Here is a 16,460-nt window from a genome sequence, read left to right on the forward strand (position 1 = left end):
CACACAGAGCAAACCAGGAAGGGAGGGTTACAGTTGATTGGTACTTATGTGGACAAACTCTGGAGGGCTAACTTCAGTCGCGCCGTGGACTGGTTCGAGTCCAAGACTCCCCTCTGGAGCCGGCTGTCCTTGTCGTTAGCCGGTCGAATAGCAATTGCCAGGATGGCTGTGCTCCCGAAATTTTTATATTTATTCATGAACGTACCTGTTCCCCTCACTGCCCACTTTTTTCGCAGGGTCCTCTTGTTGCTTATCTCTTTGGTCTGGGCTGGTAGGCAGCCCAGGATCGCGTATGACACTCTCACTCTTCCGATGTTGCGCGGTGGCCTTGACACTCCAGGCTTTAAGCTCTACGCTCTATGTGCTCAGGCCAGTTTTCTGCATTTTTGGCTTCATCCCACTCCTTTCCAGCCACACGTGGCGGTAGAGGCTGATCTTGCTGCCCCATGGCCGCTTACCACCTCCTTGTTTGCCCCAGCCACACTCTCACGCACTGAAATTGACACAGTCGAGACCCTATGCTGGGCCTGGGAGGGACTCCGCCGCTTCTCCGGTGCTACTATGCCTTCGGCGAATACGATGCCGATCGCTCACCATCAGGCTTTCCCTCCTCTCCAGTCCTCCGGAATGGTTAAACACGCCACTCGTCTGGAGTTGACTGCAGTAGCGGATCTCTACCTGGGGAACACATTCTTCTCTCTCGCTGAAGATTCTGGTCCTATAGTCACCTTACTTCATTTTCAACTCAGGGCGATCTGCAGGGAGCTCCATCCTGCATTCCCCCAGCCTCCCCCCTCGATGGCGGCTCTTGATTTCCTGTATCCGTCTTCCTCCCCTCGGAAATTAGTGACTAAACTTTACGCCTTTACGCTGGCAGCTACTTCTATCTCCACTGACTGTGCACGCGTGGCATGGGGTGAGGACCTTGGTGTGGAAATCTCCCAAGCTGACTGGCTTTACTGTTGCAACCAGATTAAGCGATTGTCCCCAAACTACCGCCTGCGCCTCATTCATTTTAAATATTTGCATAGGTTCTGTCATACTCCCGTTCAGCTGCTCAAGTTGGGACTCATCCGCCGTGATAGATGCATGCGCTGCTCTGCTCCTGCGGCGGACTTCTCCCACCTTGCCTGGCTGTGCCCTAAGGTCTCCGCTTACTGGTGTGAGGTCTGTGCTGCTATTTTGAGATCACTTCATTGCTGGTCCAGCCCAACATTCCGATCTGCCTCCTAGGCTTTGTTAAATTCTGCGAAGACGCCTCCCGCCGCTTGATTGCCATGCTGCTTGTCTTCGTGCGGCATAGGGTCTCCATGTGCTGGGGTCGCAAACCTATACCTAAGTTCGCTCATTGGCTCGAAGATGCATCGCGTTGCCAGACTCTACTGTCCGAATTTTGGGATCTTATGCCAGCTAGATCTCGCCCACTCGACATATGGGGCCCTCTTGTGTCTTATCTCCTGGGTCGGACCTCCCAGAGCCCAGCAGCCTCTCCCGCGCTCCCCGCCGGCGCTCCGCCTGCGACGGCCTCCGGTGTTGGTCAGTGATTGGCTCCCCCTGTCCCTACTCTCTTCAGCCTGGCCCATCCCCTCTCCCACAGCTTGGGTGATTCCCACCAATTTCTGTTCACTGTCCTGGTGCGCCTACGTTATATCTGTCGTGTTGTTGCTTTCTGACGATTTGTACTATTGGCCAACCTCGTCATATCCGATCTTATTCATGTATATGGTGCTCTGATTCAGTGCAAGTATGTAACCTGTCTATGTAATCTTGTCAGTAAAGGTTTTCAAAAAATTAAAACAAAAAAACAGTTGATTGGTTCTTGTACCCATCTAAATGAGTAATTTTCAGCCCAATACAAGCTGCAGTGCTGAGGGATGTCGGGTGACATCATGCACATTTGGGGAGACTATCCCCACATGAAGCCTTATTGTATATTATAGCTTAAATTAAATCAATTCCGAGATAGTCTATCTGAGCCACCCCAGACTTCGTCCTTTTAGGCTCACACACCTGAACTTAAATATCAAACAAACTCAAATCGGCTAATAATTTGGAGCTGTTTAGGAGCAGCAAAAGCTACCTTGATAGCAGCATGGATGATAAAAGGAAGCCTCCAGTGTCACTGCAGCTCCTCTTCTCTGCTTTCTAAGATGACCCTTGATGTGGGCCAGGGTACGGGAGTCAGCAAGTTTATTAACTTAGTTTGCTCTGAAGGGTGGTGTGTCAGGGGCCCTCTACCAGACTCATCCTTGGCCCTTGGGACCCCGTCCTCCGGGGCCTGGAGCCACCAGGATGCCTCAATCCTCCAGAGGCCTATGACAAAGCAGAAAGATGCAAGGTTGAGTGGGACCCGGGACCCCAGCCCCAGACCCCGATGCACCAAGAGAGTGCCAGGGTGCTCAGCACTACGATCCCTGCTCCCCGGGGAACAAAATAAGCCAAGCTGCTCCCCCTGTGGGAGAGGCTCCCGTACAGCACAGAGAAAAAGGGGCAACTACCAGGGAATTGGCAATTCCAAGTCTGATCCCAGTGGTAATTTTACATTTTTCTCTGGACTTTCTCACAACGATTACCATTTGTGTTAGCAATGGAACGAGTAACTTCAGTTACAGGCTTCTTCGCACTTAAGAGAGCACTCGTAGAGAGGGTCTAAGTGTATCCAATAGTAGGTTTTAGAACGGTTTTTCGATGAACATATTGCATGATACATTTGCTCAGGCCAGTACATGAATTTTAAATGGTGACGTCTTGCCATTTACCACAATCAGCAGTGCAACCATTTTGTTCTCCGATATAGAGCAACCATGATCCATATTTGTAGCAGCAATCTGGCACCTCTATGTTTGTGGCATCCTAGGCAGCTGTCTAAAAATGGCTTCTGGTAGCACATGCCCTGAGATAATTTGAATAGGCTTGTGTTAAAATATGTCATCATGTTGATGGATTTTTAAGCACGTTCTTAATTAGCATTTCCGAGAAAAATGACATGTTACCACACCCTATGCTGAAGACAGACAAAAGCTATGGTGCATTTACTGCAACCCAATAAACGGGCATTTCTCTTTGGGTTGATCATGTTGATTTGTGCTAATATCTCAAAAGCATATCTGTGCCAAGTGGATCAGATGTCAAGCCTTCTTCTTGTTCTGCAGGAGTTGTGCAATGTGGAGGAGCCCTGTGAAGAATTCACCTCAAGACACAGCCTGGAGTGGAAGTTCTTGTTCTTGGATCACAGGTAAACGGGCTGGATGAATGTGTTCCTTGAGCGCTGATCATCAGACGCTTATGAGATGAGTTGAAACAAAATGGTGGTTGACGACTTTGTTTACTGTCTCACTAAATGTTACATACTTTGTAATGCTATATATATAAGCTCTAAGAGATCCATCTGTCTTTATTTAGTGTGGTACCCGAGTTTCTCAGAGGTGACAGTCTCCACTCAAAAACACCTTAGCGTGCCAATTAGTAGATCCTCGACCAGCATCCACAATGACAACAATATTTCTTGCAAGAATTAAATAACTAAACCTTCTCACCCCAGCCTACATCTTCACCACATCTCAGACACTTGTGTTTGGCACTACTGGTTTTGAGGCTGTATGCAAAGCAGTACAGAACCAGGCCCATGCCCGCTATACATCCCAGTGCTTGGGGGAAGCCATGTGCATAGTTGACAATACTACTAGGCTCGGGTCTGTTGGCACTTGGGCCCTCACTACAGGTAGCTCATAAATTCTGATAGCCCATTAACAGGAGCTATGGGGAATTTTGACTGGTCAAGTCAGACGAAATCTCAGTGTGAAGCTCTCGGAAAAATGTGGAAGTTGACATGGAAACACCAATTCTTCGAGCTTACTCTCAAAAGCATGTAATCTCCATTATTTTCCCAACCGAGAATTACAAGGTGCCCAGGAAAATAATGGATTTAAGTGGTTACTCTTAAGGAGGCTCTTATTATTGCCATAGAAAACTAAAAAAATATTAAGGCATCTGACTCAACTTCCAGTGACACAGCAGAAAACAAACCCAGCCATCCATTGGAGTCCTCATTTGAGCATCTCTCACGCTAGTTCCAAAATATAACACCAAAGAGGTAACATAGTTTCTCAGAAAAGAACAAGCACAACAAGATCAATATAGACCTCCTGCTCACAATTTGACTATATCCTTAAATTCCCAAAATATGATGACCACACTCCCTGGGCCTATTATTTCAGCAACGGGGCCTAGTCAAGTTGAAAGTGAGCCTTGCATTCCTATTGAAGATGGGAGCCCTTTCTTCCATCTTCAACAGGATGTGGTGCAGTGGCCAGAGCTGTTGACTCGGGAGTCGGGCATCCGGGTCCGAGATTCGGCATTGGCACAACATCCTGTGATTCTGGGCAAATCACTTAATCTCCCCGTGCCCATGGACAACGCCTGCATACCCTCACAGGTGATAAGACACACTATATAAATCTACAAACTTTAACTACCGTCATTGCTATGACTCACAGTGATACTTTGTTCATAATAGTCCACGCTCACATATGATAACAGCCATTATACCTCCATCTCATGATAGCCACTCACCGAACTTGACCACCAGACACTCATACTGGAAAGCACAACAGGTGCGATGTACACACCTAACCAGGACTGAAATGTGGATACAGAAATGCTTGTTCAAAGTATTCACCAATGGATAGATGGATGTTACAGAGTGACAGTCTCCACTGTATGTTTATAGTTGGGTTAGAGTTTCCAAAGAAAAGGTGCGCTCTTTGTTTTGCTAATAACTTTGGTGCTGTTTGATTATTCAGAAATGAAAGATTCCAAAAAAACAAATTCATCAACTTTGGTGTCATCATTGAAAGTGGTCTGCTGATTCGTCAAGTTGTGGAAAAGTAAATTTTGCCATGTTCTGTGCCCCTACGTGTTCCCCATCTTATGTTATATGTGCATGATTAATATGCATGTGTATCCCCCATGTTCGATTAAAGACGCAATTACAGTTGTGTCCATCTCTAGTATGCCAGTTTCCAGTTCTCGTGAATACTACGAATATTAGGCCTATGTAAAGCTACGTTGCCACGTTTCTCAGTGTGCACGTTATTTCATTGTAAAGTCCCCGTTTCTAGGCCTCAAAAGGGCCCGGACACCAGATTCAGCTCCTGTCTCCTGAACCCTCGCTGAGGAGCGATACAGCCCCCACCTGTATCCTCGACCCTTCACTTACTTCCTGCCTCACAGTGCCCGGCTCGGCCTGGCTCTGCCTGCTAGTCTGCCAAGAATATGTTATGATTCTAGTTATCAGTTCAGCCCTCCTTCACTGCATTCCTAAACTACTGAATCGCATCAATAGTTTCCGTCATCGTCTAGCCTTTACGTCTCCATGTAAGAGAAATACTGTATTTATGGTCATTTAATATTCTTCATCACGCACTACATGTAGAATAATGCATGCACCAGTCTTAGAGTCTGTTAGCCTCTCCCCTCCTGACTTTTAGTTTATATCAACATGTCCTCTAAACATTAGATACTAGATAGGGTTTAGGTACATGTCGCCCTGACTCTCCAGACTTCAGTCTCTACTCCTAGCACAGAGTTCATAGCCCCCAGCTTCTCCTAGTAACACGTCATTGTCAGTTTGCGCGCACCATTAGGTCAGAGGTCCCGGCTCCTTAGGTAGCCCCCTCCATGTTTCCGCCCCATTTATGACATATTCTGTTACGTTTACATCACATGTCTATGTACACGCCTCTTGTTACACCCACTTTCACCCTTATCTTTCGCGACTGTTATTGACCACACCCACTGCTCCGCCTACTGTATTCATTGTAATGCAACTGTTTTAGTATATATGCTTGTGTACTGTTATTAAATGTTAGCGCGCTCATCCCAGATCCAGCCCCGGCAGCTGCCGGGCCCTGCCATCCCATTCCTGTGCAGGTTGTCCTGTTCCTGTCCTTTATGCTGTATTAAACCTGCAAACTCCTACTACCTCGAATCTTGACTCTTATTTATTGAGCTATCTGTTATTGCTATGTCCAGTAAAACCTAGATCCGGTATTATTTATTTATATACCACATAATGGCGCCCGAACAGGGACTTGCCCTTTCCCCACGCGCCGGTGAAGCCACGTATGCCCCCTGACCCTCTGCAGCCGTGACGGAACTCTTCTGCGCACCGGCAGATATTTCTGCTTCAAGTATCCCTCAGGCCCACGGAGGAGACGGAGGTTGCGGTCCAGCATCCAGACGAGGCGGTGGAGGAACGCGGCGAGTCCCGACCAGAGCCCAAGCCCAGAGTCCAAGGTCCGAGGTATCCGGAGGCCCACCCGTAACAGAAGTCCGAAGTTCGTCCGTCCGGCGTCGAAGCAGTCCAGTCCAGTCCGAGGCCTTCCGTTCTTGCTGCCCGGTGAGTACCGTTGCTGGGGTAGTATCTAGACAGGGTCAATCTAATCGTCTCTGGTCCGTGGGGTTTGGTGGTACACAGATCCCAAAACGAAGTGTCCACTTCGGTGGATGCGGGTCCTGACGTGTCTCTTTATGAGACCGGTGAGTTTCGTACTGTTTTAGCAGTGCATCTAGTTTCTGTTCTAGTCAGTTCTGTTCTCGAGAAAATTCATGTATTCTGTTCGAACTGTTATTTTTAAATGTTCTTCATGTATTTTAATGTCGTGGTATGAATGTGGAGTAATTATCGTGTTCATTGTGTATTGTAATTAAGTATTGTGTCTAGGTTACAGTTCAGTCATGCCCTTATTTTCTAAACTACGTCAGTTAAAAACCAGAAAAGGTCTGCTAGAAGCAGCAGTTCCTGTCCCGCCTAGGGACAGTCCAGGTCATTTTATGTATCAGAAGCATGGCATAAGTGCCATATTATATCTAGATTTATGGGTAGAGTATACCAAACAGTTAGAGGAAAAGTATAGATGGCCCGTATCAGGTACGTGGGATGCCGAGTGCATCATGCGAGTAGAAGAAGCATTATGGAAAAAGGAAGCCAGACAGTCACAGAAAGATGCCATCGAGTTATGGCGCAAAGAATCTCATAAACGAACCGAAAAAGAAATCAGAAAGTCAGAATTAAGTAAAGAATCCTTAGAACGAACCCAAGAAAGGGAATTAATCGAGATAGGTGAACGAGTCAAAACCGAACAGTCAGATAGACAGAGGCATGCCCTTATTAAGGGTATGTATCCTCTTCTTGCCGAGGGCTTGCCAAAAGCAACCCCGGAGGCATCCAGTAATTTTCCGCCACCATTAGTTCCGACCAAGCTACGTCACAAACCGACCGCAGCTGATATTTTTATTTCGTCCTATTTGGACGACACGGTTCCAGAATATGCAAATCCTGTTCCGCCAGTCCCTGTAAATCATGCCATTCCTGCTCCTCCAGACACCGGAGTACCTGCTACGGTACCCCCGGTCCAGCCTACATTACAACTTCCCGCCACTCTGTCAGCACGAAGAGTATCAGTCGACGATTCCAGTATAGGGGCCGCAGGAGGAGGTCCTCCTGGTACCCCGCCACCACACCAACGTTTAACGTTAGTCGAGTTACATGAATGTGCGTTACAGCGTACGCCCAAATATAAGTCCGTTGCAGATATCCGACGAGCTCTTACTGAATGCCGCTATGATCCAGTCGCAGGTGATGATAGTACAGTTATATATTCCATCCGTGTAAGACGGGTGACCGGGTATTTGGATACCCTACCGAATATGAAAGAAGATCTAGACAGAATATATCGTTTCATCCGTACAGGGGATGATCCAGAAAGTATTGGTGAAGCCATGTCTCAAAGGAAAGCTGAGATCCAGCTCATGCTATTAAAGTTTCTGATTAATTGTTTAATAAGGGAACAAGATTATCCGACCAAAGATCCGGCTGAAATGAGAATCCTGACAAGGTGGAGTGATAATATAGCCGAGGGTAAACACAGAACTATCAGTAGTATAGAGAGTATGTACAAGAGAATTCGTAAGGAAATAATAAAGTTACATGAACAACGTAAAGCAGCACAAGTAAGCGAGAAAGAAAATGACTCTTCTACAGAAGAGGTAGAGGACGAGAATCCCGCCAGAATAGCGTATGTAGGAAAATCGAGACTTTCCGACCGACATTCACGTCTAGACTACAAGAAAACTTTTCATTACCCAGCACCAGAACAAGGTTCTCTAGAACAAGTATTTCAAGCTACCGATCACATTCTGAAATCACGAATCGGTTATAGTGAGTTAAGTACTATGCATGAACAAGAACTAGCCCGATCAGCAGTCCGATGGATTACTGATTCTACCACTTTTCCAGATGAAATAGTGGCACAAATGTTTCTGAAACTGCCCCCAGCCGAGCAACGACTGGTGGGTATGTATATGATCCAGCACCTCATTACTCTGTATGAGGGTCAACATTCTGATCCAGGTCCGTTACACGATGTCCTGAACGAGTTACTCCAGTATAGATGGAAAGGTTTAGGTACCGATTTAATTAGTATCATTCTAGAACAGCGCCACAAATATAGAACGTTTCTGAACCCGCATTTTGTTCATGTCTCACCTCCAGAAAGTAAACCGTTTTACATAGATAGACAGAACCCGTTACGAGAAGTACACCCAGTCAGGACAACAGATGGTGAAATGCAACGAGTGTTTGTTTACACCCCGATTACAAAGATGGAACTCTTAGAGATGAAGAAATTAATTCCCTGTCACGACAAAGATCCAGCAGGGTTCCACCGAGAATTAAAAGACATGCTCCGTATGGGAGAATACACGTATCCAGATATTATTAAAATGTTAAAAGTCCTGTTGCCCGCAGGGGTATACGAGAAACTCAAGGAAAAAGATTGGGAGGTGGGAGAGAAAAAGATCGATTGGGCAGTTCTAGAAGCTGAAGATAAGATACGAGTACCAGGTACCGGTCTTGGAGAGAAATGTAAAGAATTACCAGAACTGTTAATACAAGTTTTGCCCAGATTATTAGCCACTAAAAAGGAAGACTGGGATGCAATCTCAGCCTGTAAACAGAAACAAGACGAAGACACTAGTGATTTTTATTCTAGATTTGAGAAATGTTTTATCATAAACAGTGGCCTCAAGACAAGTAGTGAGTCATACCCTCATCTTTTTGTTACTAAACTAGTCGAGAATTCTAGTCCACAAGTTAAGAATCGAGTTTTGAAAGTCGAAAGTACATGGCAAGCTAGTACCCCGTCCCAGATGTTACAGATGCTCCAGTACCACCAGAATAGAATCAGAGAAGAGCAAGATCATGAAAGAAAACGTATGAAAGACACGAAAATGAAAGTACTAGTTGCACAATCTGTTCCTCAAGACAGTCAGAAGAGGGGTACGAATCAAGCCAGTCATTCTGCAGCTCCCGTTAAAGGGACATGCAATTATTGTAAACAGCCAGGTCATTTTATAAACGAGTGTGCAGTTCTGAAACACAATATAGCTACTGGTAAGACTAAAGAAAGACCACGTCCGTCTAGACAAGAACAAGTTTCACAGATTTCTCAGTCACAGAATGCACAACAGACAGTTCCAGCACCGCAGCCTATTGCTGCAACACAGCATGTTACACAGCAGATGTACCAGTATGCACAGTCCGAGTATCCAGAGTATCAGCCATATTCATGAAACAGCCTAGAGAGGGAGGTAGGCTTGCCTCTCATCGAGATACCTGTAGATCAAGAAGGTCCCTATGTTCATAGTCAGGTACTAGGGAAAGACAGAAAGTTTCTGATTGATACAGGGGCAAGTAGGACGACCATCAGTCACGCCGAAGTTCCAGGGGCTCCGCTCTCAGGCTCTAGAAATGTTTCCCTTGGATTTTCAGGAAAGCCTATTGTAAACGAGATATCTAAGCCAGTTACTCTAGAAGTAGGTCCATTGTCCCGCACTACTGATCTGTTACTTACGAAGTCATGTCCAGAAAATCTGTTAGGCATTAAAACACTGAAAGAATTAGGTGCAGTTATTTGCTGCTCCCCAGAGGGAATACGATTGTTTTTACGTGACTTCAAGGGTCACTATGTATTACGAGATTTTGATCCGAGATTGTCTAATGTCCCGCAGCATCTATGGGCACAAGGTCCAACTGATGTGGGTTTCATGCAAATCACACCCCATCGTGTGACTCTCAAACCAGGTGTAGTGTTACCACGAATCAGACAGTACAGACTACCACCTGAGGCTGTAGCAGCCTTATCCAAAATTATTGACGAGCTCATGGCTCAAGGAGTAGTTGTAGAAACTGACTCCAATGTATGTAATTCTCCGATCATTCCAGTCATGAAACGTACTGATCCAAATGCACCCCCAGTATATCGATTAGTGATTGACCTTCGAGAACTCAATAAATGTATTATTCCCCAGTACCCAGTTGTCCCAGATATTTCTTCCCTACTGACAGCCATTGATTCCGAAGCGTCATTTTTCACAGTCATAGACCTCAAGAACGCATTTTTCAGTGTACCCATTCATCCAGACAGCCAGTTTCTTTTCGGATTTTGTTTAAATGGAAGGAGCTATATGTTCACACGAGCTCCTCAAGGTTTCACAGAAAGTCCTAGTATTTACAGTCAAGCGCTTAAGAGACAACTAGACAATATTCACATGCCAACTGACACTGCCCTGCTCCAGTATGTCGATGATCTACTGATCACAGCCCGTTCTGAACGTGCTTGCGAGCGAGCATCACTTACAGTCTTGTATTTCCTTGCCGAGATGGGGCACAAGGTGTCCCCTTCGAAGCTTCAATTCTGTGTCCAGCAAGTGATCTACTTAGGCCACTTACTGTCCAAGTGGGGTAGGCAGTTGACACCAGACCGTATCCAGTTAATAGCGAGTCTTCCTCAGCCCAAGACACAGAAGGAGGTACGTGCTTTTATCGGCCTTACTTCTTATTGTAGACAATGGATTCCTCAGTATGCATTTCTAGCTAAACCACTGATACAGTTAACGACACAGGAGGCAGCCCTATCGACTGTCCTCCCTTGGACATCTGAACATACACTTAGTTTCAATGAGTTAAAGAAAGCTTTATGCCAAGCTCCAGTTCTAGCTACACCGAACTACAGTAACCCTTTTACACTTTTCGTCACAGAACGTGAAGGTACAGCATTATCTGTTCTCACACCAGATCAAGCAGGACAATACAAGCCTTGTGCTTATTTTTCGAGCACATTAGATCCTGTAGCCCAGGCTCTGCCTGCGTGCCTCAAGTCAGTTGCAGCCACAGCTCTAGCTATCAGACAAAGTGATTCCATAGTATTAGGACATTCCTTGACAGTACAAGTTCCACACTCCGTGGAAGTTCTTTTAAACCGAACACAAACTCAGCACTTGACAATTGCACGTTTAACAGGTTATGAATTGACACTGTTCCAGCCACACATAGAAATCAGACGCTGCAACGTTCTAAATCCTGCTACACTGTTACCGTCAGTTACTTCGAATCCTGCCACACACGACTGTGTGGAAGTAGTTAACATTATGACTAAGCCAAGACAAGATCTGACAGATATTCCATTACCAGATCCCGACCTGACACTTTATGTGGATGGTTCATGTATGAGAACAAGTACAGGAGAACTAGTAGCCGCGTATGCAGTGACTACTGACACTGACGTTATAGAAACACACCGTATTGACACCCTGTCTGCTCAAGCAGCAGAGCTAGTTGCTCTGACCCAAGCCTGCATACACGCTAAGAACCTGAAAGTTAATGTTTACACAGATTCACGCTACGCATTTGGAGTCGTACACGACTTTGGAGTGCTCTGGCAGGAGAGAGGTTTCATGACTTCTCATGGAACCAAGATTCAGCATGGTCTCCTTATTCAGGCTCTGTTAGATGCCATACACTTACCGACATCTATTGCTATCATGAAGTGCAAAGCACATACGAAAGTTACTGACATTATTTCTCAAGGTAATGATCTAGCAGATCGCACAGCCAAGCTTACAGCACAGACTCCAGACATTTCAGTAAATCCGACACAGACACATACTCCAGATCCGACTACATGCATGACAGTTAAGGACCCTACTCAAGATGTCATAGATATCCAGTTACATGCTACTCCCGATGAAATCAAGAAATGGTCCGAACAAGGAGGGGTCCAGACAGATCAGGGATGGGTAACGAAGGGTAGAGCCACATGGTTTCTCCCCGACTCCATGGTTCAAGTCATTATCAATACCGCACATAGTCCAGCACATTTAGGAGAAAAAGCTATGTTAGACAGTATCCAGAACATTTGGTTCAACAAGCATTTACGAGCTGCAGCCAAGCAGAAAGTCCGTACCTGTATGATATGTTGCCAGTTTAATCCAGGTAAAAGTGTCCCGGTGGAACAAGGTGGATTCCAGCCCCCTGACCACCCTTTTGAAGTCCTCCAGATGGATTATATTCAGATGGAGCGATGTCGAGGTTTCAAGTATGTCCTTGTAGTTGTATGCGCTTTGTCCAGATGGACAGAAGCATATCCAGTCCCAGATTACACAGCCGCGACCACTGCCAAGCAGTTGGTTCGTGAATTCTTCCCCCGTTATGGACTCCCTAGAGTCGTATATTCTGATAACGGCCAGCCATTCTCATCTGAGCTCATGAAACATGTTTCCCTGTTGTTAGGGTACCAGTGGAAGTTCCATTGTGTACGCCATCCTGAAGCAGCCGGTCTCGTAGAGAGACATAATCAGACCCTGAAAATCCGTATTGCTAAAATATGTAAAGAGAAAGGTGTGGACTGGCTAGTCGCTCTGCCAGTCGCTTTGTTTTACATGCGCATGGTCGCACATTCCAGATCAGGTCTGTCCCCGTATGAGGTCGTATTCGGCCGCCCCCCTAATATGTGGGGTACACCTAGACCCCGAAGTATTACCGATGTTTCAAGTAATATGCTGACAGATTACCTAGCTTCCTTGATGTCTGCCCTACACTCTTGTCGTTCACAGGTTGCCGCCGCATTTCCAGACAATACCGAGGTGGCACCGCATGAAATCGTTCCCGGATGCATGGTTCTTGTCCGGAATTTTGATCGTTCAAGTCCGCTGGAGCCTCGCTGGAAGGAACCCCGACAGGTCCTCCTGGCCACCCGTACTGCCGTCAAGCTGGAAGGCAGGAAGGGCTGGGTCCATTTGTCTCATGTGAAGAAATTTTACGGACTAAAGCCTGTTTCTAAGAACATTTCCGAGAATTTAAAAGACTGCCAAAGTACTATTCTTAAGGACTGTCCCGCAAAAGACAATGATACTGAACCCTCCCTGTTAGAGAAAACTCCGCAACAGGAGTATAAGCAAAAATTAAAATAAGTCAGCCAGTTTGATTGTCTAAGTCCTCCCCTAGGTGAAACGGTTAGACCGGTTTCTGACATGTATAAAATAGACCCCCATAGTGAGAGAGTTAGTCAAAACTCAATCCGATGTATCGTTTTTCTAAGTTTCATATTGTTTTTCAGCCTTATGACTACCTGCACAGGTTATGCTTTTTATTTGTATTTTCCAGTTTCACATGTAAATAAGTCTTCTAATGTTACAGTAGAGCACACGTTTAGTGATCTGCCTCCTCATGAACTATCTTATCGTCTTGCTATGCGTAATAATTCCTTTATCCGCATGTTACATTATTCACACCAGACCAGCAATGCCACTAATTGTTGGGTGTGTGGTCGACTCCCCCCTTTCCAGACACCGAAGGGAGTTCTGCCACTCTTTCCTTATCCATTTTCACATAATGGTTCGTGTGGAGCATGGTCCACGTTAACGTCATCCTCAACAGATATGTCTTTTCATAACAGTACATGTTTTCCAGACAAGCAAGGTCTTCCCCACAGAACAGGGTTAGATCTAGAAAATGAAGTTTATAATTTAGGTAATTATTCTTCGAATTTCATGGTCCTGAATGTTCAGTCTGATACTACTCCAGACTTACCTGCTATGTCAGTACTACCAGTTAAAGGCGAATTATGTGTCCGAAAGAATGGTTCCGTACATGTAGGACATAGTGATTGTACTACTATCGTCAAGTATAGTGACAGTGGGAAATCTATTTTCAAAGCTTCACGTCATTCTTATTTTGTTTGTGGTCAGACCGCATATGTTCGTCTGCCCCTCGATTGGGAGGGAACCTGTTACATTGCCTTCCTACTGCCACCAGTTTTTCTAGCCCCACCTGACTACCATAGGAATTCCCACCTAGTACATACTAGACACAAGAGAGACCTCCCGATTGTCGATTATACTGAAACTGCTCTAGAACAATACATAGATATCAATAAAGGTGTCTTCCCCTATTTAGGTACTGTTGTGAATAGTAAACTGATACGTAGATTAACGAGAACCCTTGAAGCAGTAGTGATTGAGACTACTTCTGCTCTAGGTAACTTAACCGAAGAGCAATCCTTTATGAGAATTTTCGTGCTCCAGAATCGTCTCGTCCTTGACGTCATACTGGCCGATAGGGGCGGGGCATGTAGAGTCATCGGATCTAGTTGCTGCATTTTCATTCCAAATAACGCACCGTCTGTTTATTCAGCTATAACCAGACTCCATAAAATTGCCCATATGTTACACCAAGATCCAGGCACCTGGACATGGTCCGGTTGGTTCTGGAATATAATTTCCGCCTGGGGATGGAAAGTATTGTCTTTTCTAGGTATTGCAGTAGCGATCATATTCAGTTGCTGCCTCTGTATACAATGTGGCCCTGCGATTTGTGGCATTTGTGCTACCTCTTGTATTCCTAGTCCCAAGTCCCGTTCTAAATCCCGTTCTAAGAACATTCGAGACGAGCAAATGATACTGTATGAAATGATAGATGGTATCATGAATATTGATGTTTCCTGAGGGAAACGTAGTGACAAGGAGGGAATGTGGAAAAGTAAATTTTGCCATGTTCTGTGCCCCTACGTGTTCCCCATCTTATGTTATATGTGCATGATTAATATGCATGTGTATCCCCCATGTTCGATTAAAGACGCAATTACAGTTGTGTCCATCTCTAGTATGCCAGTTTCCAGTTCTCGTGAATACTACGAATATTAGGCCTATGTAAAGCTACGTTGCCACGTTTCTCAGTGTGCACGTTATTTCATTGTAAAGTCCCCGTTTCTAGGCCTCAAAAGGGCCCGGACACCAGATTCAGCTCCTGTCTCCTGAACCCTCGCTGAGGAGCGATACAGCCCCCACCTGTATCCTCGACCCTTCACTTACTTCCTGCCTCACAGTGCCCGGCTCGGCCTGGCTCTGCCTGCTAGTCTGCCAAGAATATGTTATGATTCTAGTTATCAGTTCAGCCCTCCTTCACTGCATTCCTAAACTACTGAATCGCATCAATAGTTTCCGTCATCGTCTAGCCTTTACGTCTCCATGTAAGAGAAATACTGTATTTATGGTCATTTAATATTCTTCATCACGCACTACATGTAGAATAATGCATGCACCAGTCTTAGAGTCTGTTAGCCTCTCCCCTCCTGACTTTTAGTTTATATCAACATGTCCTCTAAACATTAGATACTAGATAGGGTTTAGGTACATGTCGCCCTGACTCTCCAGACTTCAGTCTCTACTCCTAGCACAGAGTTCATAGCCCCCAGCTTCTCCTAGTAACACGTCATTGTCAGTTTGCGCGCACCATTAGGTCAGAGGTCCCGGCTCCTTAGGTAGCCCCCTCCATGTTTCCGCCCCATTTATGACATATTCTGTTACGTTTACATCACATGTCTATGTACACGCCTCTTGTTACACCCACTTTCACCCTTATCTTTCGCGACTGTTATTGACCACACCCACTGCTCCGCCTACTGTATTCATTGTAATGCAACTGTTTTAGTATATATGCTTGTGTACTGTTATTAAATGTTAGCGCGCTCATCCCAGATCCAGCCCCGGCAGCTGCCGGGCCCTGCCATCCCATTCCTGTGCAGGTTGTCCTGTTCCTGTCCTTTATGCTGTATTAAACCTGCAAACTCCTACTACCTCGAGTCTTGACTCTTATTTATTGAGCTATCTGTTATTGCTATGTCCAGTAAAACCTAGATCCGGTATTATTTATTTATATACCACAAAGTGGGGATCAAGAAAAAAACAGATGGGGAGGGCGAAAGTGCAATTTCCCTTGTTAATTCATATATAGGAATTTTGTTCTCCGATATAGAGCAAATGGCTGAATGTAATCAAATCACATTTTGCAAAAAGTTAAAAATGTATCTAGAAAGAATGCTTTTTGTGATTTGGTGTAAACTTTTTTAGCCGGTTTCAAGAAGAAAGTGTTTAAAATGGGGCCAGGGCATGAAGGAGTTAACCCTCAGAAAAAACTTGAGATACATGCAATACTGTAAGCCAGATATTAAAATATTGTTACCTCTTTGTATGCCCATGGGACCAAGCTCTGTCACAAGCTTATTAGAACATAAAATAACACAATCTCCTATTGTATTGGAAGTCAGACATGAAAGTCAGAT

General features: G+C 45.3%; 1 protein-coding gene across 1 annotated transcript in view; it reads left to right on the forward strand.

The window, feature by feature from the left end:
- PASD1 (PAS domain containing repressor 1) overlaps positions 1–16,460 on the forward strand; it is a 477,069-nt gene that overhangs the window by 344,381 nt on the left and 116,228 nt on the right. Inside the window, exon 9 of the mRNA XM_078685964.1 lies at positions 3,153–3,235. Coding sequence (XP_078542090.1) covers positions 3,153–3,235 — 83 coding nt within the window. The remainder of the gene's footprint in view (positions 1–3,152; positions 3,236–16,460) is intronic.

The sequence above is a fragment of the Lissotriton helveticus genome, chromosome 4_1 (genome assembly GCF_964261635.1).
Source record: "Lissotriton helveticus chromosome 4_1, aLisHel1.1, whole genome shotgun sequence".
NCBI classification, from domain to species: Eukaryota; Metazoa; Chordata; class Amphibia; order Caudata; family Salamandridae; genus Lissotriton; species Lissotriton helveticus.